This window comes from Petaurus breviceps, unplaced genomic scaffold (assembly GCF_028583685.1).
Source record: "Petaurus breviceps papuanus isolate PSGF00001 unplaced genomic scaffold, PetGlider_PUasm1.0 90919, whole genome shotgun sequence".
Taxonomy (NCBI): domain Eukaryota; kingdom Metazoa; phylum Chordata; class Mammalia; order Diprotodontia; family Petauridae; genus Petaurus; species Petaurus breviceps.
The window spans coordinates 8,481,810-8,509,618 of NW_027187378.1; the positions used below are offsets into that span (position 1 = coordinate 8,481,810).

Consider the following 27,809-nt stretch of genomic DNA (forward strand, 5'->3'; position numbering starts at 1 on the left):
TGTCCTAGCTATAGTAGCTTTGAGTATACATTTTAGTTACCTAGCCTATCCCCAGGTGTTTTCTTAAAAACCACTCACATGTTTCTTTGTAAGAAAAAGCTATATTCAAGAGTTAGAGAGAAGGTTTCAACCTTTAAACTAACAGAATTGCCCAAATTTGGCTGGGAATTTACACAAAAATCTGGAATATAGAAATGTCCCACACACACACACCTTCAAGGTAGTAAGATATCTCGGGGCTTGACTAAGAGCCTCCCTCTACTCTCTGACACCCTTGGCAGCCATTTCTCTGTCACCAGGAAAGATTGAACACTGTGGTTGCATGGCTCCAGGCTCAGGTAGCTCTTTTATAATACTCTGACCACCCTGTTCCCATTAGCCCCAAGGGTTTCCACTAGTCCCAGGCAAGGAGGATTGTCTATATTAAAATTTAGTCATTCTAGCTAATGGTACCTATAACTGTCTATAAAAGACAGAGAGAAAACACTTCATATGTGGCATTCTGGAATAGGAAACTTTCAATTAAAACATGAATGAGATTCTCACAATGGATAAAGTGCCTCTGAATATATTACTCTGGTAAACCTCATCTTCAATGCACAAAATCACACTGTCATGAATACAACAAAGCGGGTTAAGGTCTCTAAATTGATCAACTTGCTCCTGAAGACTTCATAAATGAAATGAAAGTTCCCCAAATGAAAACTACTATTAGTACTAAAAGTACTAAAGTTAAAAAAAAATTACTATATACATTTAATAAGAGACAAGGGGAGTGGACAAGAAAGATAAAATGGTCAAGATTAGGCAATTTTATCAATATATCCTATGGTTCAATATAAAAACATTTCCTAAATGGAACAGAGGGGGCTCCCTATCCCTCACCCCCACATTTTAGACTTTGAGGTCATGCAAGTCAACACTTCTTAGGTATATTTGTCAGGTATGAGGAAAACTAAATCCAGCTTATGCTTAAAAGAGTAAATGGCATTTCTGACCACAGAAATAGGCCTTCTAGAAACAAACATTTTTCCCACTGTAACAACTCTAAAGTTCTTACCGTTCTCGGTCCTGTTCTAAGGCTTTTTGTTCGGATTCTAGACTAGCCCTGAGACCTGACTGCTCACTATTATTGCTGTTGAGAGTGGCCAGCTTTTGCTTCTGCTCTTCAATCTCAACATCTAGAGTAGAGCGTCGCTGGAGTGCAGTATGTCTCTTTTCCAGTTTAGCGACAGCCTGTTCCAGTGCCTCTCTCTGTTGTTTTTCCCTTGATTCAAGAATTTCTTTTTCCTTTTTCCTAACTTTCTCCTCCTGACGAGCAATGTTGGCAGTGAATTCAAATGTGGCTTGGAGCTTCTGCAGCTGGCTGGCATTGGCTCTGTATTGGGCAAGCTGTTCCTCTTTTTCTTCCCTTTCTTTCTCAACTTGATAAAGTGTATTGTCTAAGCCAAGAAGACCTCTGTCAAGGATTTCAAAAGCTCTTTGCTTCTCTTCCAATAAAACTGGCAAATGATTCTGTGTGAGGTACTGAAGCTGACGTTTTTTATACTGCAGTCTGTATTCTGTTGACTTTATTTTCTCCAAGTCTTGGGCCACCTGTGTTGCCTTTAAGAGAGTTTCATCATTTACTTTGAGCAAATTCAAATCTTCAGTGGCACCTGTTAAACGCTCTAGAATTTCCCATTCATCTGCCAATTCTTTTTCAAGGAGATCCTGCTGGTGAACTAGGTCCTTCTCCAAACTAGCCAATTGTGCAAGTTGCTTTCTCTTGAAGTTCAGGAAATTAAGCTGTACTTTCTCTAATTCCTCAGCATCTTCTTCCCCCTCAGACCGGCCTTCTTTAAATTTCAAAAGACATCCTCTGATTTCTTCAAGGTCCCTTATCTCTTCTTCCAGCCGCTGGACATCACCAAGCTTTAGGAGTTGTATCATATCTTGTTTTTCCCTGACTTCTTCTTCAAGATGGGCAACAAGCCTCAGCTGCTCTTTTTCCTGTTCTTCAAGTCTCTTTTTTTCTAATTCAAGCTTGGCACATTGCTCATCTTTTTCCTTTTTAAGTCTGTCGAGTTCTCGAAATATTTGTATCTTCTCTGCCTTTTCATTGTTATGGAGCTCATGTAGCCGCTGGAGTTCTTCCTTGACCTTGAGAATGCTTTCTTCTTCTTGTTTTTTCTTCTGAAGCTCTATCTCCTGCTGCTCTCTGAGCCGTTCCTCTTCAAATTTTTCTTTTTCAGCTAGCAAGTCTTTCAGCCGACTCTCAATATGAAAGCTACGGCGTTTCAAGCTCTCCTCCTGTTTCCGGATCTGTCGCTGCACTATTTCCGTTTCTTTTCGTTGTGACTCCACTTCTTGTTGCATTCGTTCTAATTTTGCTTTGTCTGATTTTTGTTTTTCTTCCATTTCTTCAATCAGTTTCCTAAAAATCAAATACGAACACATTATTGGCCAAGGTGTGGAATATTTGCTCTTATTTCCCTTAGAAAATATTTTCCCAAAATACAGGAGATTCTTAACACCCATCATTTGAAAAAGGAAATATTATTAAAAACAAAAATAGTATAACAGTTGTGTATTTTCCTCATTTAAAGACTGTTACTTCTATTTAATTCCTGTATAATAACGTGCTATTAATAACATTACGAGGGGGAAAAGGCCTCTGAGTTTAGGAGAAAGTCATTTCAGATTCAAAGTATAATCATTATATTCTAACCAACAATGAAAATCTTGGATGTGAAAGTTCTGAAAACATTAAATATAAGTGCCTACAGTGACTCATTCTAATTTGGGACAAAGATTAAAACCAAGAAAATCTACGGTTCTTTTCATCTATTTTTCTTTTTCCCAAGTTCTGCGTATCATCAAGCATTTTACTGTTTGTTTACAACTAGTCAGGAATAGCAAATTACCTCATGCACATTATGAGAATGATAGAAGCTTATTACTCTGTACTCCAGAAGTATCCAGTAACTACAAAATCAAAAAAGCCTCCCCATTTGCTAAAAAACTAAAACTAGGTCATGGTTATAACGCACTTCTATTTGGGGCAACTAGGTGGCGCAGCGAGTAAGAGCATCCGGTAGTCGGGAGGACCCTGGATAGGTTCTGGCCTCAGATACTTAACACAAAATAACTGGCTGTGTAACATTGGGCAAGTTACTTAACCCTAATTGCTTTAAAAAACAATAATAATGCATTTCTATTTGATGAACATTCGTCTCCATTTAATGTAAAATCACAAAAAGAAGCTTAGGGTTAGGATTGTCTCTGAAGCAGTAGTATAGGTACCTACAAGGATATTTAGATATGGCTTTGGTTTCCTGAGTAAACAAACATTTGTCCCATAATAAGTTAAAAGGTAAAACAGCTAGCTAACAGATTATGTAGGAGGTGATTATCTTAGTTGTGGAGTATCCACAGTTTGATAATCACTAAAGCACTTGTGAAGATAATACGTGATAATGTTTGCAAAGTGTTTTTTAAATCTTAAAGCACTATATAAATGTCCACTATCATCATCATCATCATCACCAACATCATCATCCTGATTCCCCTGAGCTCTGTCCTTTGTAGTCTAATCTTGATTTATAAAGAAAAGAAGACAAAACTTTTATCCATCCACTTCATTAGCAGGAAGCAAAGCAGCCTGAGGAAAAAGTCTAATGGGACAGGAGGTATTCTTATTTAAAAGGAGAGATAACAGATTGTTCAGGCATCTCCTTTAGCCACTTCCCCCTCTATTATACTTCCTACCTTTAATCATGTTTTGGCTTCTTAAATTAACACAAAAAGTAAATGTTTTAGTAATTGGATCATGGGATCATAGGTCTAGGGGTGGAAAGAACTTTATAGGCCTCCATATTTAAAGAGGCTAAAATAATGAAATATTTTAAAGAACCCCAGGTCAGCAGTTTTAGAATGCAAGAAAAACATTTTCAGAAGAGTTATGGAGAGAGATGTCCTAAAACTCAAAATACAAATTAAGTCATCATATGACTGCAATTTAAAAAAATAAATAAAAACTTTAAAACTACAGAGGTGGTAGAATTCATGTGCATCTTACCTTTTGTTTTCTAATTTTTCCAGTTCTTCACGCTGTTGCCTCTCAAATTCAAGCCTAATAAAATCAAATGTAAATTAGTCAGTTGGGGGTAACATATTTCTCTACTTTGTTCTCTCTATGAACATAAGCACGCACAGACATGTGGAAACACATATACAAGCACTTACTTACACATATTTCTATAAAAAACAAATGTCAGTTTTAAAAGGGTTATTTTTAATTTAATTATAATGTATTAGTAAGCTTTTAAATATTTTATTTGTACTACAGCTATTGAAAAATTATTCCTTTGCTACAGTTAGAAATAAAATTATGTGTTCCTGGGTGCTTGTATTCAAACTGAATTGTAAATAATTTTCTTGAGAAAAAAAAAGTAGTATTTAATTATATTAGCATTAAACAAGATCTTTAAATGATAAGTACTGTTACTGCAAGTCCACATGTCTACTACATGCAGATGCAGTCACCAATAAATAAAAATTAAGTTTCTCTACCTTAAACAGATTGGTCCTTTAACAGGAAAAAGACTGCTAGGGGAGGCAGAGAGAAAGCAAAGTGATGAAAGGAATTAATAAGGAAGAAAATCATCAAGAGAAAAGCTGATACTTTAATGCCAACAATCATGCACAAAATGAGATTGCTTTTTTAAAACTAGTGTTTAGAGATAATGATAAGACTAAAAAAAATAAGTTAAAATCTGTTAGGTTTGCATACTTTAAATTACAGTCAGTATAATTCCAGTTGAAATAATAATGATGAAAACAATAGATCATTTAAATATTTTTTACTATCTTCTCCAGAATTAGCAGTACATATCAGAAATGCAATGATTCAATGCTTTCTATAGCTCAAATAAATGGGTCATATAGCATATTGTAGCCATTAGTGCTTTAACAAGTATTTACAGGGATCAAAAAAGAGTTGAAATCATTATTTCAAATCCCCCTGCTTTACAGATGAAACTGAGGTTAAGAGAGATTATGTGGGGGCGGCCAGGGGGCTCAATGAGTAAGAGCACCAGCTCCAGTGTCGGGATGACCTGGGGATCAAATCCGGGCTCAGATACTTAGCACCACACCCAGAAATAACCTTGTAACCTTGAGCAAGTTACTTAACCCTGACTGCTTAAAAAAAAAAAAAAAGAAGAGAGATGATGTGATTGGCCAAGGGTTATGCAAACAGTTTAGTAGTTTGGTACTAGAACCAGAGTTCCTGACTTCTACTCCAATACTCTATTTAATCACACCACAAACTCATTACATAAAAGGTCAATTCAATGCAAAAATAAAATTTCAATTCAACAAACATCTATTAAGTGCCTTCTACATATAAGAAAATATTGTTATAGCACCAGGGATATACAGACAGGGCACATGGGAAGCAGATGGAACTTGACATTAAGAAGCCATGGATCACTTATGATTCTCTATGTATTTTACAATGAGCTAGTATTTAATAAAGTTGCTTTACATATATTAAATCCTCTTTCCATCTCTCTAGTCTACCTTTTAAATAGCTGGTATTCCTAAAGTGACCATGTCATTCTGACATAAAATGATCCGGCAGTTTCTTATTGAGAAAAAGCTAGGTGGAAATCCTCTTCTGACATTAAAGCTCATCATCATCATCTGGACCCAGTGTTCTTGTCTGGGCTATCTATACCTTTGCCCTTCTGATCTGTTGTTCTTTAGCTACCACATTCCATATCCTGTCCCCTGATGTTCTATAAACCTGGTTGGCTGTCCAAAGAACTGAAATGTGCTATCTCCTCACCTCTACTCCTCAGCTCCCTTCAAAGCTCCAAAGGCCACGTGGAGACTTTTACTGATCCCTTCCCCATCTGAGCCTGTACCCCCTCCCAAAAAAATTCTATTGTATGTATCTATGTGTATTATTTGTCTGTCCAAGAGAGGATATGAGTACTTTGATGGGAGATTTCCAGTGCCTGACATATGATATACAATTAATTGACCTTTATAACCATCTATAGAGTAGCAGCTACTGATATTATCTCCAATTTTCAGATGAGGAAATTGAGGTTCAGTGAATAACTTGGCCTTGGTTAGGTGGCTAGTATCAGAGAGAAGACTTGAACCCAGATCTTCATTGATTTTAACTAAAGCACTTCCTTTCAATATATTATATGCTCCCTTTCTAGTCCGGGCTCATCACTAATTCTATGACCTTGGGGAAATAACTGAGTCTTTCAGTCTCTATTTAATCTGAAAAATGAAGGGGAGAATGTGATCTGGGCAACCTCTAATTTCTTTCAGCCCTAAAATTCTTATATACATATATATATATAAACACATACATATATATAAATATACATACATATATATAAATAAATAAGTTACTGTTCCCTAGAAGCCTTCAATTTATAAGAACAATAAGTTGTTAGTATATACATACTACTTTAAGATTTTTAAAGCATGTTACATATCTTGATACTCACAACAACCCTAAGAGGTAGGATACAGACAAGATGGCAGGCATTTATATTTTATAAAATGCTAAGAAATCTCAATATATTCAGAAGTCTTTATAGCGATAGATGCTGAGAAACACATCTCTGGAATCGGCCTTCATGTTTACAAAAGCATAAGATCATATAGATTTAGAGCTGAAAGAGAAATCAGAGGTCATCTAAAAATGAACTGAAGCCCAGAGAGGTGAAATGAATCACACGCTGTGACGTATTTAGCATGTGATAGAATTGTCATTTGAGTTCATGTTCTCTGACCCAGTATACCATGACAGGATTGATTCCTATGGTGGGAACTATACTAGATGTAATTTGGGGCCACGGTTTATAAAGGAAAAAGTAATCATCATCTATTAGGAAAATTAACTGATAGTATATTGAATTTTCTTCAGAAATAATAGTCCTTTAAAAAAATTCATGAGGTTTCTCAATTTTGGCACAAAACAAAGTAATAAGTAAATGATATAGAGAAAAAGTCACAATCATGTAGTCAGAGATGACAGTCCAGCACAAAGCAATATGAAGTTGTTGCCAATGGTGAATGATTTCTGTCAACAGGAAGATGATACTTATTTAATGATCCAGTTCTTTCCCAAGCAGAAAGATGGGAAAAGAAGATAAACTTTATTATATGCTTAGGAACAAGTTATGGTGTTATCTTTCAATACTGAAATACTTGAGAGAAGCCAAAACATAAACATACATTATTACCATAGCTTTCTTATCCCATAAATACAATTTTCTACCTATGTCCAATGGAGTGCTTTAATTTTTATTTGAACCTCATAACTACTGCTAAGATAGGTATTATAAGTTTTGTTTTGGGGTGTATGTGTGTATATGCACATGCATGTGTATTTGAGGGAGTGGAAACTCTATCCAGTGATTCTGATGGAGAAATAATCTGCAATTTATATTTCTAGAACTTCCTGGGGCACTAGGAGGTAAAAGGACTAGTTCAAGGTCACATAGCTAACCCATGTCAGAGATAGGAGCATAAACCCAGAGCCTCCATTATGTCATATTATCCCTCCATCTGTTTTATTATCCACAGGTTACTAATGAATTAACTGAGTCTCAGTGGGTTTAAATGACTTACTAATGATCACAAAACAACAAATCCAAATGGAAATCCATGCCTTCCAATGCCTTGAAGTTCAATGTACTTTCTACTACAAAATGGCATTGTGTAACATATATTTTCAGACACCCAAAAGGTAACTTAAAATGAAATAGAAAATAGCCCTTTTGGGGCGGCTAGGTGGAGCAATGAATAGAGCACTGGCCCTGCAGTCAGAAGGACCTGAGTTCAATTCCAGCCTCAGACACTTGGCGCGCGCACACACACACACACACACACACTATCCGTGTGACCTTGGGCAAGTCACTTAACCCCAACTGCCCTACCTTCCTCCCTCCAAAAAGCAAAAAATAATGAGAAACAGCCCTTTCTATTACAATGAAGACAACTTTGAGCCATTCACCAAACATCTTGTTAATTCTCTTTTTTTTAACACTAGAAAAGTGAGAATGCAAATTTCTCATTTTATATCATTAAATCAAAAGTAGAGGTGGTGATTAAAAAAAGAAAATCCTAAACAAAATGTAAATATAAACAATTAGGTCCTAGGTCTTGCCTTTGTGAAGATTTCTGTCTCTGGTGTCAGTATGGTAGAGACCTAAGTCCAGGACACAAGAGTAGTTAAACAAAATAAGTCATACAGAAGGCAAAGCCAGGGAGCCACACTACCTATTAGGTAGACAACAAAAAGAGGCATATTACAACAGAAAACATATTTTCTTAGTAGATCTCTTGCCATTCTGCTTTTCTTGACAATATTGTGGCTTACTCCAAAAGGCACCATCAGGGCATTAGAAGAAGTTATCCATATGTATCGCTATGAGCAAAAGCTTATTTTCTAGTAGTTTTGTAAACATAATTCATCTCTAGAGAATCTAATTCAGGGATTCTTAATCTGTTCATTGACTTGGTTTTGTGGTAGTGGTTGTTTTCTCTGAAATTCTATGAATTTTATTTTGTGCACTTAAAAATATCATTTTGAGGAGTATGCAAGCTTTACCATACTGCACAAGGAGTCTGTGCCACACACACACACAAAAAAAAGTGAGAAAATGTGCTGAATTTAAATACCAAAGTCACTTATCCTCTTACTATCCAAAATTCTACCTTTGGCCTAAGTTGAATTGTGCAATACAGGAAGGTTTACCATTCATTCAACTAAAAAAAACATATTATAAGCACCAGAATTATACAACATGTTATTATTCAGTTGTTTCAGTCATGTTTGACTCTCTGTGATCTCATTTTGGTGTTTTCTTGGCAACAATACTGAAAGTAATTTGCCATTTCCTTCTCCAGCTCACTTTATAGATGAGGAAACTGATCCAAATAGGGGTAAGTGACTTGCCCAGGGTCATACAGCTAGTAAGTATCTGAGGCTGAATCTTCCTAACTTCAGGCCAGCCAGCCTCAGTAGCATCTACCCTTGAGGGTTGTTTTGAGGATCAAATGAGATAATATTTGTAAAGCATTTTTGCCTGGCACATAGTAGGTGCTATATACTTATTCCCTTTTCTTTCCCCTATTGCTAAGCATTGCACAACAAAAAAACAGTCAGGTCTTCCTGACTCCAAATCCAGCACTATATCTACCATGCCAACTTGCTGCTGCTGCTGCTGCTGCTGCTACTGCTACTGCTACTACTACTATTACTACTACTACTATGTGACTGTCAGTTAACCTCTACGTCCCTTAGTTTTCTCATCGGTAAACTGAGAAGGCTAAAGAAACTAAGGGGTCTTTCTACCTCTAAATCTCTAATTCTTCCTTAGGAACCCAGTAAATGTTACAGATTGAAATTTTAGAATCCATGATAACTGGCTTACCCAGGCACTATCAACTCTATGATCTCCAGGAGCTGGAAGCCAAGAGAAGTAAAGAAGAATCAGCACAAAATCTAGTCAGGCTGCTATATTATTGAGTATTTTTTTTTAAGCAATTGGGGTTAAGTAACTTGCTCAAGGTTACACGGCCAGTTATTATTTCTGAGTGTGGTGCTGAGTATCTGAGCCCGGATTTGATCCAGGTCATCCTGACACTGGAGCCGGTGCTCTTACTCGCTGAGCCACCTGGCCGCCCCTAAGCAATCGGGGTTAAGTAACTTGCTCAAGGTTACACGGCCAGGTGTTTCTGGGTGGGTGCTAAGTATCTGAGCCCGGGATTCGATCTCCAGGTCTTCTCAACACTGGAGCCGGTACTCTTACTCGCTGTGCTACCTGGCCGCCCCTGAGTATTTCTTTATGACTAGTACCACATTATGTGGCTTTCCTCAAACGGCTCCCACCTTTGGTCCCCTCTCTGGCTTACGTTATGAACTTTATTTTACCTTTAGTACTCAGTGCCTGGGCATTTCCTCTATCTTGATTCTTCATAAGACAGAGCTGAACAATTATGAGCCCCCTGATCAAAATAATAAATTAACTAGGAAAATAATGCAGAACTTTGAGATCAAAGATTTAGAGCTGGAAATGACATCAGAGGTCATATACTTCAGCCACTGAATTTTACAGATGAGAAGGTTAGAGCTCAAAAAATAATCCTTCAGGGACGGCCAGGTAGCACAGCAAGTAAGAGCACCGGCCCCAGTGTCAGAATGACTTAGGGATTGAATCCGGACTCAGATACTTAGCACCACACCCAGAAATAACTGGCCGTGTAACCTTGAGCAAGTTACTTAACCCCAATTGCTTTAAAAATAATAATAATAATCCTTCCACCATAAGTGTTGGTCATGCCTTTATCAGGACAGGCCTCTGAATTATATGAAATACAATGAAGAATGTTGAGAAAAGGACAATAAAAGAAAGACTTTGCAAAAAGAACTGAGAATAAAAGTTAAAGAGGAGGGGAATTCTCTAAAGTCAACCTCATGCCTTCAATAACAGTAATCTTTGACACTTACAGAGATAGGGAATAGACATGTGATTTCATTGAGATAGGGAATTTCAGGATGAGGCAGCTCACTCTATTGATACCAGTCAGCACCCTCCTTACAACTTATATTCTAAGAGAATTGCCTACAGCACTGAGAATGAACCTGTGAGGGAGCCCACAACCCATATTGACAGAACTATATCTAGAAGGGACATGAGAGGGAATCTCATTTAGCTCTCTCATTTTATATGGGAGGAAACTGAGGCCCAGTAAGTTTAAATAACTTGCTTACAGTCATGAAGACAGTAAGCATCAGAGGTGACTTGAATCCAGCTTTCCTGACTCTCAGGCCAAATTTCTATTCATTATGTCATACTGTTTCTCGTCTTTGACTTACATAGTTTTTACAACATTTTCATACACGTCATTTCATTTGATTTCTAATTTAAAAGAGCTTTTATATCTATGACCTCATTTTATCTTTGTAAGAATCCTATGAGAAACAGGACTAAAGTACTGCCATCTTTGTTTTACAGATGTGGAAACTAAGCTTAATAAAGATTCAGTGACTTAGTCCTGCATCTAGTTAGTAGTGGAGTTAGAAATGAAGTCTAGCAGACTCCCAGTCCAGCACAGTTTCTACTAAGTTAACACAACATTTATCTGGAATCAGCTCATTTATGTACATACAGTGTCTCTCCTCTCATATCCCTGTGAAATAGAAGTTTCTTGAGGGTGAAGACTATTTTGCTTTTGGTTTTCTATCTTTAGCACAGTGACTTGCACATAACAAGTAGACACTTACAATGAACTCTATTTTTAAGAATAAAACTGAGCAGACATCTTTTGATTCAAATTGTTTCACGTTTATTTAGTAGCAATAACTATCATTTGAACCTGAAAGGTAGGTCATGAACATATTATTTACTGTTTAATGAATTTTATTTGACATGTTTTGTTTTTATATTGCCTAAATTTCCCCTAATGTTTCCTATATGAAAAATATTTCCTCTGCTCTATTGAGGGAGCTATGGCTTAAAATGACTAAGTGACTTACCTAAGGCCACACATCAAAGTATCAAAACTGAATCCAAGTCTCTTGACTTGAAGTCAAGCCTTTTATTAATTATAAAAAGCATTCTACAGTTGCCTGGAATCAAAGTCCTGAACTAAGATGTTCAGTTGAGGTTTGCCAGCATAAGAGTTCTAGTATTTTATTTAGGAAACAAAAACTGTGGCTTTTAATCTATTATTTTCAGTCCTTAAATCATTTTGGGCACTCAAATTTCAATGAGACCAAGACTAAATTGGGGGCTGTGTATTGTTTTTTCATTGGCCAATACTAGAATCTACATGAAGAAAAATCCTTCTACAGCAACAACAAAAAATGAAGTGCAGAATTTTACAAGTCATTTTAACACATTTTTACTCTTTTCATATTGTATGTGTGAAAGACAATATGCTAATACGCTCAGCTAGTCAACACTTCTAATGTGTGTGTCTCTCTCTTATTACACAATGCCATGAAAACTGGTAGAGGCTGAGAGAGGCTCCTCTCATTTTGCTAGCTCTTTTACTTCTGGCACAACTTTATCAGTCCCTTTGTTATTTAGATTTTCAAACTAATGCTAGATCTTCCATTTCCCTTATCTCATTGATGCTCTTTTTTTCATTAACTCCTTACCCTTTGGCCTTCATAAAACTTTTTAAAAAGAGAGAAATTAGAGACAGCTAAACAATGTCTTCCATTCAATGCAAAGAAATAATTCCGAGTACAGTTGAAAGGATAACACTGTCTCATTTTGTGCCTAATCTAGCTAGATTCTGTCTTCTTCATCCAAGGAATGAGGACTCTTTCTTCAATGCTAAATAGCTGAGTCCCCTAACACTGGTCTCAGAGCTATGAAGCCTCCAAAAACCTCAGTGTCCACCTAAGTCTAACAGGTCCCTGAATAAGAATTCCTCTGATATCCCAGACCCTGATTGCCTAGCCTTTGCTAAAAGCCTTCCAGTGATGGGGAAACCCACTACCTCCTCAGTCAGCCCACTATATTTCTATATAGCAATTTCTGAACTGCCAGGAAGTCTGTCCTTCCAACAAACTGAAATCATTCTCTTTTCAGCTTCCACTCACACTGCCTAATTCTATCTACTAGAGTCAAATAGAACAAGTCTCTTCCACATACCAGTCCTTCTAACATTTAGAGTACACTGTTATGTTTCCCCTAAGTCCTTCATGACTTTTCTACTTCACACAAAATATTCCCAGTTACTTCTACCAATCCTCATAATATGTCCTCAAAATTTTACATCATTTCCATTGATCTTCTTTGGATACTTTCCAACTTATTCAAGTACTTTCTAAAACATGACACCTGGAACTGAATTCAATATCAATTGTGGTCTGAGGTGGGCAGTGTCATAAGACTATCACTTCTCTGAATGCTATTCTTCTCTTATCCAAGAGTGTGTCAGAAAAGCTATCATTTCTCTGAATTAACACTGTCAAATGCTACAGAGGTCAAGAAGGATTATGAATAAGAAAAAGACTTTCATTTTGATAATTAATAGATCACAGGTAACTTTGGAGAGGGCAATTTCAGTTTATGTAAAGCCAGATTACAAAGGATTTAGAAGAGAGTAAGAAGAAAGACATCAGACTCCCTGAGTTTAAATGGCCTTCTCAGGGAGTTTAGCTATGAAGGGGAAGAGAGCTATAGGATGATAACTGGCAGAGATGGAAAGATTGTAAAGTATTTTATTTTTAAAGGATGAAGGAGATATGGGCAAACTTATTCTTATCAGATAAGCTAGAAGAGAGGGGGATACAGAAGATAAGGGAGAAAATAGGGATGACTGTGAGGAAAATTGCTGGAGAGGGGAAAGGATCAAGGGAATATAGAAAGGAGTTGACCTTGGCAAGCAGAAGGACTACTTTGTTTGAGAATCATAAAGAAGACAGTGAGGAAAGATTCTGGGTGATATGAAATGAGGAGGAAGGGTAGAGGAGGAGCTCTTGGAAAATGGTCTCAATTTTTTCAGTGAGTATGAATTCATGTCTTCAGCTAAGCAGAAAGTGAAAGGAGTCCTGTAGGGGGGGGTCTGAGAAGATTAGAGGAGAGTTCACAGTTCTGTGACAGAGCGGAGGAGAGTAAGAATAGAACAGGCATTTTCTAGATTTTAAATGACATCATAAAGTATTGGCATCACATTTATTTAGCACTTAAAAAAAAGAAAAGAGAAACAGCAGTGGAACACATTGGATAAGCTAGAATGAGAAAACAACTAAACTGGATATCCCAGTGTTAAATAAACCCAAGAACATAAATTACTTGGGGAAGATTGTTTCCTTAAGTAATTTGAGGGAAGAAAATTAGAAAGTAGTTTAGCACATAATAGGTTTAAACCAACATTTTTATTCTTATCTCAAGTTTCACTCCACTCAATTCAGGATTCACACAACTATTCTAATTGTCCTAAAATGTACTTATGACCAATTCAATGCCTCCCCCACCTCTAACCAGACTCTAGTGATTCTCATCTACTTCTGGGATGAAATATAAACTCCTCTGTTTATAGTTATAGCATGGCCTGTTTCCATACTAACTTTCCAGCCTTCTTTAACATCATTTCCTTCCATGTACTCCAGTGGCCACTTGTTCCAAATACATAACACTCTATGTCCTGTCTGTGTGATTTTTATCTAGTCTCTGAAATGCTCTGTATCCTTACCTCTTATGTCTTGCAAGCCCTAATTTCCTTCAAGTTTCAACTTAAGCTCCTCTTTTTCATGAGGTATTTCCTGCCTCCCATCCACCCACTGTAGCAAGTCCCTATCCCTTCAATGTTAGCTTGTATTTGCATTATATATGTTTTGTACATGTGTTTTCATATACTATATCTGTACATGTTTTCTCTTCCATAAAAAAATGTAAATTACTTGATGGAAATGAACATTTTCACCTTTGTGTTTTCATTTCCCATGTCTAACATAGTGCCTAGCAGATAGTAGGTGCTTAAAAGAATGTTTAATTCATTGTTCTACACCATATGCCACAATATGTTCAAAATGGAAATGTGACCTGAATACAAAATGCCTCACTATTAAAGAATTAGAAAGGAACCACAGCAAGTACCTTTCACAATATGGCCAGGGTAGGGTAGAAATTCTTAACCAAAGGGATAGAAGATGTCATAGAAGAAAAAAAAGAGATCATTTTCATTACATGAAGTTAAGAAGATTTCATGAAATACCACCAATGCAGTTAGAATAAGGGATGTGTTCAATAGAGAAAAAGTCTTGCATCAGATATTTCTGATAAGGGTATGGCATCCAACAATTATCTAACATAGGTACCTGACACAAAAGTCATTCAACATAGATAAGTGGTTGGAGGATATGAAAAAACAATTGTCAAGAGAAGAATTTCAAACTGTTAACAACCAAATGAAAATATGTCCCAAATAATTCACATCAGGAGAAATGAAAATCAAAATAACTTTGAGGTCTCACCACACAGCTAGCAAACTGACAAAGATAACAAAAAATGGAGATATTGTTGGAGGGGTTATGCTAGCAGGTAAACTAATAAACTATTTTTGGAACAGAAAAGCAACTTGGAATTATGCTGAAAAAAAAACATTTAAAAATTCATACCCTTTGATCAAAATATCTATCCCCCAATGTGAATTTTTATATTCAAGTTGGCTATGTAATTTGAGTTTATTTTGATATGTGGTATAAAATGTTGGTCTAATCCTAATTTCTAGCAGACTTCTTTCCACTTTTTCCCAGACGTTCATATCAAAATTAAGGCCTTCCTATAATACATTATGTTCTTGGGTTTATCAAATACTGGTCTACTATGTGGAACTGCTTCTGCTTCTAGGTTATCTAATTTGTCCTACTTTACTGTTTTTAACCTATTATCAAAAGTTTTAATGATTTGTGCTTTGATGTGTCTATAGTTACTTCATTTCTACTTTGTCATATTATTTCCCTTTTGATTCTTGAGTTTTTGTTCTTCCAAACAGATATTATAATCTTGTCTACAAGTTTATGCTAGGTACTATACTAATATGGAATATACTATATAGTATACTATGGTAGAATAGAAAAACAAACCTCAAAGTGTTGAGCTATAATGTTACAACATTCAATTTTATCAGTTACATTTCCTACTTAACTGGTTCTCTTTCTTGCAAAAAATGTTCATCTGTTTACATAGAATATCATAAAACTGTTCTTTTATAAAGAGGACACTTCTCAACTTTATACCATATGTGATTTGAATGTTTCTCTAGCTAAGCAACAGTCCCCTTTCACTCTTACCAGTCTACCATGACAAAAGGTACTTCCTTATGACTGATCAGATCCTGGTTACAAATGCAATATGGGCCAAGGAATGGAATGAAGTTGGCATACATAAGTACAGATGTACCACATTAGCAACTGCCTAACCAAATGACTTGTGGACATTGGTGAAATGTAATGAAGCGAACAAGATATGAATTTTAAAATTAAAACCATGATTCCATTTAAGGCTGAGTAGGAAAGCACATTTGTCTTCACAGCAACCCGTGTAATGGGTTTTTTTTTTTTTACCTTTGATTCCTAATTTCATGTGAAGTAGAAACATTAGCTCATTTTGCTCACCAATTAAGTTTTAGAATTATTTCCACAATGCCTAGAAGGCAGTGACAAAATACTACCTAGACAATGTAAATCTAAATTACAGATTATTTTTTAAATTCAACATCTTATTTTCTTTTTTATCTCTGAAATCATACAGCGCACAGCAAGCTTACAGTTTAAAAGGGCTCACTATGGTGACACAGTCAGTGATAGGGTGAGGAACCAGCAATTAATCTTCATCTAATATAGAACACAGACAATAAAAGATAAAACAGTGCTTCTACCAATGGTTTTCCAACATCCCTTTATCTTAATAAGCTATTTAGAGCAATGTATAGCAATCATAAAGTTGGTAAATGGTTCCTAAAAAAGCAAGGAAAACTGAGGCCAAAGCTGGAGAAGAAAAAGAAATGGGCCTTGCAGTAAATCTAGAATTTAAAAAATGGTGGGACGTTATGGAATAAATCACACAATAAGTAACCATCAGCTAAAATTCAGTGAGACTACTAAAATTGCTGACACCATAAATATAGCAAAGACATGGAGAAGACTTCTGTGCTTTAAGTCAACAAGAAAAGGCAGAACAAAATTTGGAAGCTAGCAATAAAGCAAGAAGGAAGATGAAAGAGAAAAAAAAATTGTAGTTACTAGAACAAAAGCTTGATTCTCCAGTGGTTTTTTTCCTTTCTATTAATACAGCAGAAAGAACAAGGCCTCTGGCAGATACCTAGGTCCAGATGAGGGGTAGGTAGGTGGCACGGTAGATAGAGTACTGGACCTGGAGTTTGGAAGATCTAAGTTCAAATTCAGTCTCATTTAGACATTTAACAGCTGTGTGACCCTGAGCAAGCAATTTAACTGTTCTAAGTCTCAGTTTCCTCATCTGTAAAATGGTGATAGCATCAACCTCATGTCTAGTCCTAGTATCCTAATCATGAGGCTCCCAGCTGTCCTGTTGCAGGAAATCAATTCCATCATCCAAATGCATACCTATGGTTAGGTGCAGACTGAAGGCAATGGGCAGGTGAAGAATTTCTCTTTTATTTTCAAAATGGAAATGAACCCAGAATTTATGGCATTTCATTCATGACACATTCAAGAGGCTGCAAGAGCTCCTGAACCTAGCCAAATCAGCCACCTGTTTCTAATCCCAGAGCAAAGTGAAGGAGAACTACAACAGTAAGCTTAGTCTTTTCTTAAAGACATTGTGTCATTTGAGGGGGGAATGTTTCTCCTGAAGGGAAATTACTTCCTGGCAAAGAGGCTGACTGGGCTCTGGTCCAAATTGAGACTGGTTCCCAAAGGAAGCAACAGGGATACCAAGCCTCATCCAAAAATTTTCTGGCACCAAATGGTCATGCATGTGTGTGTACAAATCATGGATTTAAAAGAAGATTAAAGTGGTAGCCAAAAACAAGTTCACAAAACCATAGGACAAATGATGCACCTGACTTCATTAACCTACAGGGATTGAAAGTGGGTTCTCAGGTGTCAATATAACATGTGGCTAGTTTTACTTTTAAATGTTTTTGAAGTTAAAGGTAATTTATTATATATGCTGATTCAGAGAATCTTTTGACAAATTATTAGTATTGAAGAAAAGAAACCCTTTTCGTTCTCTCTCTTCTCTATTTTTGTTAAGACCTGGCAGCTTTGGGAATAAAATTGGTGTCACTGGATAAAGAGGAGAAAAAAATTCAAAGTCAAATATCTTCACTTGGGAATCTTATTTTGTTTGAAAATTGTCTGTAAGGTGAGATGAGCAGATTTAAGTTTTATTTTTTTTAAATACCCAGTTATTTGTAAAAGTTAATTAAGAAGGTCCCCAAGCATGATGAAAATATAACAGTTTAAAGGGCCCCCAGTCAATTTTCATATTAAAGAGAGGAACAGTAAAGGAAATGGGGACCAGTAGTAAAAACACATTAGTTGAGGGGCAAATACTGGGAGAGGCAGCATGGGGGAGTTAGAAAGCTCTGCCCTACAAGTTTGCCAGCTACAAGTCTCAGATCATTCATTATTAGCTGTGTGGCCTTGGGCAGATCATCATAGAGTAACTCTAAGCTGTATTTCTTTCCTGAATAAAAAGATAATACCTGCCCAAAGTCATGTAATAACATATCACAGGGGCACTTGTGAGAATCAAATGAGATTTTGGATGGGAATACGGACTGCAAAGAGTCAAGCTCAACACAATGTAAGGCATTATTTTTTCCACCAGATTTTAAGCTTCTGGCACAGTCAGACGAGGTAAGTAAGTAAAGGCTTGCTTATCTAACCACAAAACAAAAAGTTAGTTATAAGACACCCAATCTAACCAGATCCAAATGCACCATCCCAAGAGAATGAATTTCTATTTTCTTTACTTGTCTGGCCTCCTCCAAAATCCTTCTCTGAAATCACATTTTGGTAATATCTGCAGTTTCCTGATGGTTATGCCAAGGAAGCATAATATCCTGAACATCTTATAAAGCTGAAAAACCTTTGAGCATATGATAATGATGGACTGTGCATCTACAATGAGAGAGCCAGTCTGGTCAGAAAAGTTCATAGCTACCTCGGATGCAAGATAAACCATTTTCAGATGACTTAGAAATAGAGGGCTTATAATTTTATGGGTGAATAAGAGATCTACAAAGATGGTAATACGGTCCTTGGAGAACTGAACTATTAATAGGGCAGGAGACTGCAACTTGCAAGCCCTTGATTGAAGCCCCAGATACCAAATAAGGAGTATCTGCATGCAGTTTTAAGAACTCAGAATCAGGCCCACCTGTGACTTGTGCACTGACTGTAAAAGTTAAAGGGCAGGAAAGTAGGGAAGAAAAGAAAAGATAAAATGTGTATTGGAATGCTTCACAGAACTTTTCTTCTGGTTAAACTCAAGGAAACAACAATGATCCTTTTACTAACAACACATTTTCCTACTTCAGTTATCACAACTAGCTCTCTCTCCTGTGTACTATGGATAAATGTTTAAGTTATTAGTTCTTATTTCTAAGATGTCTACTTAAATTAAAACTCAAGGAAAATGCTACAATTGAAATCAATGAGTCATTCTGAATGTGTGCTGAAGTCACTGCCAGCACTCTTTTCTTGTGTATGGTCCTCAGAATCTTAAACCATTTCCAAAGGAGGTGGCTTCCTTAAGACTCAGTGTCTTAAGGCACTAGACTAAAGTGTATGGGGCGCTTGGTTCTGGTGCTGGATCTTTCAATAACTAGCTCTGTGACTTCTTTCACACACATCACTTCCCTTCTCCCCCAGGCACTACCCTTTTCTCTGTCCCATCCCGACTTATGGTTTTCACATCTGCACAGTGTTGGTTTTGGCACAGGGTAGGTTACATGATAGAGTCCTGTCTGGCTCTAAATTCTATTACTTTTATGACAATTCTTATCACTTGTTAATTCAAATAGAGAAGCTATGTTATTTCAGATTCATTTTCAGTTCATAGAAATAGATTCATTACAACAAAATTCTACTGTGACCAAAATGTAGATACATATTAAATTGTACTGAATCACACCGCATACTCCAGTCTTTTGAGACAAAGCATTTACTGTGGCACTCCTTAATGTTAGCTTTAGGATTAGCATAAGTTTAAATTATTTTTGTGAAGGTTAGTTTGTGGTTTTCCCCTTATGAATATCAGAATATTTTCCCCAATTTAACATGGATCAGAAGCCAAATTTGAATAAAAAGGATACAAAAATGCCAGTAAAGCTATAATTCTCTGTCATGCCTCATATTGTACATTTTAGGTATGGTCAGTAATTTTGCATGTTCTGATATTACTTTCTGTAACTGAAGTAAAATATTTTAAAATAAGCTGTTAATTACAGAGGGTCTTCCCCTTAGTAGATACTCATTAAATGTTTAATGCATTGAACTGAACAAAGCTTACATAAGAATTCATTTAGTACTACCAAGAAGTTATAATCAATTCCTCTCTTGCTATCTCTATCTTCTCTATTTCTCTATCCATGCCTCTATCTCTATATGTATAGAGGTAGATTTGGGAAACTTATCAAGTACCATTCTTATTCTCATGTAGATTTGTATGTATGTATGTGTGTAAGCGCATGTATGTCAGTCCATTGCCTTCAGGATCAAATCTCTATCCCCTGGCACTCAATGTCATTCACAATGTGGCCTTTCCTACCTTTTGGATCATCATTCATTACTCTCCAACATAAACCTTCCATTCAGCTATACCAGTGTACTAAATGTACTACCCCTGCTACCTTCATTTCTGGTTCAAAAATTTCCTCATCCAAGTAAAGCAATCTGTGTCACTTGTACTTCTTTGTTTCTTCAAATCCACTAAGCTCTCAAACAGATGGAAACTCTTATATAAAGCGTTCCCAACCAGCAAAGCAAAAAACATTCCCTGCCTCATCTTGACAGACTCTATGTTGGCAATTAGTAGCTCTGTTGGTTAAGACCAAGTATAAACAATGTCACTAAAATAAAAGATTCAACTTTGACCTGAAGATGTGAAATAAGATGACATTATAAGCCAATGCAAGTATCACGACCAAATAAGTAACCAGAGTTGAAGGAGATAAGACAATACAAGATGAGGAAATAATAGACTTCAGGAGGCAATTTCCTTTACTTCCTACCACCTTCTTGTCAATGGTAGCCTTCTAAGCTAGAGAGATATAGGAATCATGCCCTTCTTCATCAGTGGATGAGTGACTGCATAAAAATGTGCATACTTTATGCTAAGCACTGGGCATACAAGCAGAAAAGTCAAGGAAATCCTGTCTCAAGAAGCTCACATTGTAATTTCAGAAAGTTCACTTCTAGGACAGAGGGAGAGGCCTGGAAGTTCTAATAAGGCAGTGCTGAAGAAGATGGCAAGGTCCAAAGATAATTAGACTAAGTAGATCAGATGATTGTGCCAGGAGCATCCCAGAAAGTGGAGGCAGGGCAAATGGCAGGGCCTGGTGTACTTCCACCTCACTAGAAGGAATAGAGTTATGGATTCCCATCTTATCCAAGTCCTGAGAGCAGTCAAAAGTTGAGGCAAAGGAGAGAAGTGGCGGAAGAAAGAGGGAGTCCTCTGGTGGTAGGTCATGCATGTGGGCTTCAGGAAGCTTGAACATCAACCCCTCTACAACTTCCTCCTCGTTCTATTCAACATCTACTCAACATTGCTTCATCTTGTTGTTTCAAATGTTTCATTTCTGTGTTTTAAACTACCCTCATTTGACTGTAAATTTTCTGAAGATAAAGGCTCACATACCATTTTTTTTATACTCCCCACTGCATTCAGCCCAGTGCTGAACACACAATAATCAATATTTCCTGATTTACTTTTCTTCCAATCTAGATGACCTATAGGCAATGCAATTTCATTCCTACTTTTCAAGCTGGGGTTTGACATCATTTTCACAAGTTTAGTATAGTTCAGCTGGCCCCAAGTAACAAATAATGCTTTTCAATGCTCTTCCATTGTGAACTGCAATTCTTAATTTAACCTTGAAAATTTCTGTGCCTGCTGTTTGTAATATTCATAATAAGAAATAAATAGGAGAGATATAGCTTTAATTCAGTATTATTTTTTCAAATTACCGGAGCAGGAAACTTCTTTGCTGTTGTTTAGTTGTTTCTGTGGTTTGCCCTTTCCTTCTTCAGCTCATTTTACAGATAAGGAAAATGAGGCAAAGAAGGTTAAGTGACTTATTCAGGGTCACACAGCTAGTAAGTATCTGGGTAAGATTTGAACTCAGGAATATAAGTCTTCTGATTCCAGGCCCAGCACTCTATCTACTGTGCCACACAGCCACCTGACACATCTACTTTTTCTTTTTAATTAAGCAATGTATATTTTGATTAAAAGAATTTCTTTTATAACAAGTGGTAAAATAAGGGTAACAGTAGTCTGCTCACATGACATCTCAAAAATAAATCTTGCATGTGCCTGGGATCAACAGAGAAAAATCTTCTGTTAAGCCATGAGAACAATATATAATACTTTTAATAGTGAATATGGAAGCCATCTTTTGTGTAGCCTTAAAAATTAAGAGGAAGGCAGACCAGTACTAGCAATCTCATGGCATAGTGATGAGGCATTGAATTGGGAATCTGAGAGGCCTGTGTTTAAATTCTGCCTGAAACACTGACTAGCTATGTAACCCTGGTCAAGTCAATTTAATCTGTTTATCAGTTTTGTTATCTGTAAATGGATATGAGGTCTGGGGGATAAACTTAATTCTCTCTAAGGTCATTTGAAGGCCTAAATTTACAATCTTATGATCTGACACTATGACAAACTTCCCCTAGTCTATCAAACCATGAGAGTACTATCAGCCACCACTAATATGGGGAATACAGGACCTTCCTCTTCTTCACTCCAATTCTCACAGTCAAGCTCCTACCAAGAACTACACACTCCCTCTGGGCTGGATGCTGAACCAGGCTCCCATCCCCTCCCTACAGGCCCACTTCTTTTGGAAATCACTTGGAACCTAAATCAACACAGGGATTATCCTCCAAGCCTCATCATCTAACTACTTCTTTACTTACTGGATCCTAAATAGCTCCTGGCCTAGCCATATACCATGAAGCCAAACCCATATGCAGCTATCAAACAGAACATAAACTCCTGAAGAACAAGTATTGCCCTGCTATTGTATTTGTATCTCTGGCACTTAGTACAGGGCACAGCATATGGTCTTTCCCTTTCTCTGCAAGTTCAAAAAGTGGTTAGGATTGGGTGGCTAGGTGGCGCAGTGAACAGAGCACTGGCCCTGGAGTCAGGAAGACCTGAGTTCAAATCCGATCTCAGACACTTAACACAAAAACTAGCCATGTGACCTTGGGCAAGTCACTTAACCCCAATTGCCCTCCAAAAAGCCCCCCCAAAAAAAGTGGTTAGGAGAAAGTAGTAGTAATGGGTATGACTTTGGAGATTAGCCACTGACCTGAACTGTTTTCTTTCAAATATCCCACTTCAGAGTTTCCTTCCCTAGACACTATGTGTGGAATTCCTTGATAATAGACAGTCTTGAACCTGGGGACATTACTTGATAATAACCTTTACCAGAATGATGCTGAATTATTGAACTAAGTTTCTGCCTTGGAATTTCATCAATATGAAAAGTTGGGGCATTTGGGAGGATGACCTTTTTTTGAAGAATACTAACAATTAGGCAGTATTTTAAAGCACATATTCTTGTGTACAAAAGTTGCTTTTAGACATCTTCCAAGGCACACAGTCAGATCTTGATTGGATGGAAAGATAAAGTAGAATAAGGTTTATTAATAAACTTCCTGATTCTCAAAATGCTGAAACCAAGTTAAACTACTAGAATTCACTAGAAGTAACAAACACACTGAAAGTGGCAATAATGATATAGGGTAATGTTTAGACAAGACAAGTAGTCCCATGTTCCATATAGATTTGGGAAAGTTCTAATATAGCAGTCAGAATCATTAATTTAGTTAAATAATATTAAACAGACATGGATGGAATATTTAAACTGGAGTTCTCCCTACTGATTGTTAATATTTAAACAAAGCAACCTTGTAAACTATTTTATCTCAGTCATAAGATGACACATTTTCTAGAACTGTTCCAATAAATTTAAAAGATGTAACTACCATAGCAGCAAGTCCCTTCAAAAATTATCACTCATCTAACCATATGCACACACTCTCAAACATCAGCGATATAAGCTTACTTTATAGCAATTGTACTAAAACACAAACCTAGACCACTAAATAACAAGTTATACATCCAAGGAGCTATTTCTGGTTTTCTTTGAGAAGTCAGTCACTGATAACTAGCCTGATATTCCCAGGCAGCAAATCTTTTACCAAAGATAAGAGAAAATGTATTGGATTAGATATCAGAAAGCCTGAATTACAATCCCAACCCTGACAAAATGGCTGTTTCACCTGGGATAATGGATGGAATGGACGATTCCTAATGTCCCTAACTACTTTAAATTCCACTATACAAGTACATTTACTAGTCTAACACTCATACTCCTTGTTAGCCATTATTAGGTAAGTCATTTCTTCTATGGGGCCTCTGAGCACTAAATTAATTTCTGTGTGAAGAACTAAGTTGGTCTTTCATGACTTCCAAAAGCAAACATAGCTGGGAGCCTCCAGATTAGTATTTTTTAGGTTTGCTGATCTAGATCTCATAGATAAATAAGCTACTTCATGAATGCCTATCAGATCCTCTGGGACACTCATTCACTACAAGATTTAGCTCAAATATTCTGTGTTGGAGTATCTTAGAATTACATGATTTCTGATGGGCAAGAAGATTCAGACTCATAGAGCCCTGGATCTTAGAAATAAAAGAGCTCTCAAGACATCATCCTTTGCTTTCAGGCACAGAAAAGATTGTTTTTTTTTTTTCCACTTTACAAGTGAGGACACTGAGGCCTAGAGAAATTCAATGATTTGACCATAATTATAAAGTTTTTAAGTCAATTTATTCAATCATTGTTCTTGTCCTCATTGTTTCTCAAAAGGTAAATACTGGTTTTAGTATTTTATGTATTCCTGCATTGGAACCTAGGAAAATATATTCAACATTCTTATCTCAACTGCTAAAAAACTGAAGATAACCCCATAATACTCAAAATAATATTGGAATTAATAATCGAAACTGTAACTCTGATAATCACTTACCCTGGGTTATACAACATGACAGCTGAGAGATTCTCACATGACTTTGAGAGGTCAGTCATTGACAAACTGAAGGAAGACAAAAGTCCACTCTAAGAACAGAGGACAAAGCAGGTCTGTTAACTTTTTCAATAATCAAAACCTAGTATGTATATTATCTAAACAGTCTTTTTATTGCTGAAACCATGCATACAAGTGAGAACTATCACACGTGGAGAAGTTTTTATTTTCTTGGTAGTACTGGTTGGCCCAAGGCAGAATGCAGTTTCTCCATGCCTGAGGGAAAAGTCTAAGTGAGCTGTTATATCTGAAAAAAACTATCACCTGGAGGCCAATGAGCGGTACTGAGAAGCCTCTCTATTTAGCTTGGCTGGTCCTTGGTCATCAGACACAATCCATCTCTAGGCCATCAAAAGCTTTCCCAGTTTGGTCAAACCTTCCAGAGCTGACACATTCTGCTGGCAAGAGTCTTCAAGAAGACCAGGACATCTCCATGCCACAAAAAAGACTTTCAGGGAAAGGCACAAATATATTTTCCTTTTTAGAATTAAAAGTATTGATATATATGGGGCACAGAAATGATGCATGCCTGTATGTAAATACTTTCCAAACCAAATTTTCCAGAATCATTAAAGTAGGCACTTGGTATTCCACAGGACAGATTACAGAGGACTCTGTGGATTGGAAAATTCCTCACAATACTCAGAATAAAGATGGGGGGAGGGTTAAATCATAAGATCCTAAAGTTAGATTTGGGAGCTGGAAGGCCATCTAGTCACACAGCCTAATTGCACAAATGAAGAACTGAGACGTAGGGCAACTTGCCACATAGGTTATCAAGAGATAAGCAGTAAAGCTGAGACACATCCCCAGGCTTGCTGACTCCAAAGCCACTATAGTTTTCAGTGTACGATCTGTCCAGGAGAGGACAGACTGCTTCCATTACTGCAACAGTCTGCTGGTTGGTTTCCCTGCCTCAACCATCTCCCTACTTGAGACCACTAATCATTTGACATCAAATGAATCTTTCTAATGTTCAGATAATATCAGCCAATAAATTCCAATGACTCCCTATCAGCCCCATGATCAAATATACTATCATGTTTGTCATTCAAAGCCTTTCACAACCTGGCCCTTCCTCTACCTTCCCAGGCTTCTCACACCTTATTATCCCTCCCAGCCCACATAATCTCCCACTCAAGATTCTGGGCATTTCCACTGGCTCTCCCCCATGCTTGGAATTCTCTACTTTCCCATCTCTACCTCCTGGAATTCCTGGCTTCCTTCAAGCCCCAGTTAAAATGCCATCTTTTTTTTTTTCACCTGCAGCTAGGTGGTACAGTGAATAGAGCACCAGCCCTGGAGTCAGGAGGACCTGAGTTCAAATTCCACCTCAGACACTTGATCACACTTACTAGCTGTGTGACCTTGGGCAAGTCACTTAACCCCAATTGCCTTACCTTCCCTCCTCCAAAAAAAAATTCATTCTATAAGAAGCTTTTCTTATGTCTGTGATGCCAGTGTTTTCATTCTATGGATTATTTTCAATTTTTCCTGTATATCTCTTGTTCATACACAGTTGTCTTCATGTTGTTTCCTTCATCAGCTTCTTGAGAGCAGGGACTGTCTTTTGCCATTCTTTGTAACCCCAGCTCTGAGTATGATGCCTGGCACACAGTAAGTGCATAACACATGTCTACTGAGTAACTGCATGAAATCAGGAGGGGATGATCTAGTGTACCCATGGGATTCCCATGTTTTGCACAAAAGAACAAGTAATGCCCCTGATGAAATTTGGGCCATTATGAAGAGCCGAATTATAGGGGTTTTGGTGTGCTTTGACTACTGCTCTACATGATATCTATCATTCTCCCCAAATAAGAAAGAGCCAGAAAAAGAAAACCCCTAAGATCAGCACTGCCTCACAGAAAAAGAGACACAGGTCCCCGCTTCCACATGCTCCCCTCCTTGACTTTGCAAGTGGCTCTGACACCTAGGAGATAACAAGCATCTCCAAAATTCAGCCCAGTCACAATGTTTTGCCTGTAATTAACTTAATTTCTCTCACCTTTCTCTTTTCCCTAAGTTTGGCAGCCTCCTTGGGGTGGTTAAAGCGAAACATGTTGGTTCTCCCGAGAAGTATAACGGCACCTAAGAAAATATACATGTCATTATTAACATTCAACCATGACTCATACATTTAGCTGGCAGCATCTGAAATCAGATTTCTACAACTGAAACACAAATCTCCAGTTAATGATCAAAAGAGAGAAAACATTTTTCTCTTTTTTTGTAATTTAACTTATAAAACCTTATAAAAATGTAAAGATTTTGTTATATTTAAAAGCTCTGAATGGTTTTTATACTTCTAAATGGTAATGGATTATGGCTATGTGTGAGAGAAATGATATATCTAAGGCACTGTCATATAATGAATGTTATGGTTTTTAACACTTGGTATCTATTAATCAAGTAGACTTTTAACTGGTCAAAATTTATTTTGTGGACAATGAGAAAGATGCCAACAATTTTATGTTTTGTTTTTTTGGTAGCAAAGAACTGGAAACAAAGTGGGTGCCCATCAACTGAGAAATGGCTAAATAAACTGTACCATAGAAACATAATGGAATAATTACTATACTATAAGAAATTATAAGAAAGTCAGAGAAATATTAGAAAAATTAAATGAACTTGGAGAGTCATGTACATAGAACCAAGAAAACAGTGTATGCAATAATCATAAATGTAATAATCACAAAAACATAAACAAAAAGAAACAAGGAAACTAAGTTGAAAAATGGTGGAAAAGAGAAGAAATGCATCTCCTTAATTTCAGGGAGAGGTAGGGGGACTCTCTTGTGGAAGAGTACACACACCATTTCATCAGGCTAGTTTGGTTTAATCACTTTTTTTCTTTCCTACAAGAATAGATTACTTTATAAAACCACCACCACAATAGGTGAGGGTGGCGAGAGGGGTAAATCCAGAAATAACTGTGACATAAAAATAAAAGGTA

General features: G+C 36.9%; 1 protein-coding gene across 10 annotated transcripts in view; it reads right to left on the reverse strand.

The window, feature by feature from the left end:
* The window catches only part of KIF16B (kinesin family member 16B), a 401,835-nt gene that overhangs the window by 145,460 nt on the left and 228,566 nt on the right, over nucleotides 1–27,809 (reverse strand). For 6 of the 10 annotated variants that reach the window (XM_069075448.1, XM_069075444.1, XM_069075450.1 and 3 more), the window contains exons 16-20: nucleotides 26,862–26,944; nucleotides 24,797–24,885; nucleotides 4,555–4,590; nucleotides 4,061–4,114; nucleotides 1,061–2,416 (exon numbers count right to left, since the gene is read on the reverse strand). In XM_069075448.1, the coding sequence (XP_068931549.1) occupies nucleotides 1,061–2,416; nucleotides 4,061–4,114; nucleotides 4,555–4,590; nucleotides 24,797–24,885; nucleotides 26,862–26,944 (1,618 nt within the window). The remainder of the gene's footprint in view (nucleotides 1–1,060; nucleotides 2,417–4,060; nucleotides 4,115–4,554; nucleotides 4,591–24,796; nucleotides 24,886–26,861; nucleotides 26,945–27,809) is intronic. The other 4 variants (XM_069075447.1, XM_069075442.1, XM_069075446.1 and 1 more) reach the window with 3 other exon arrangements.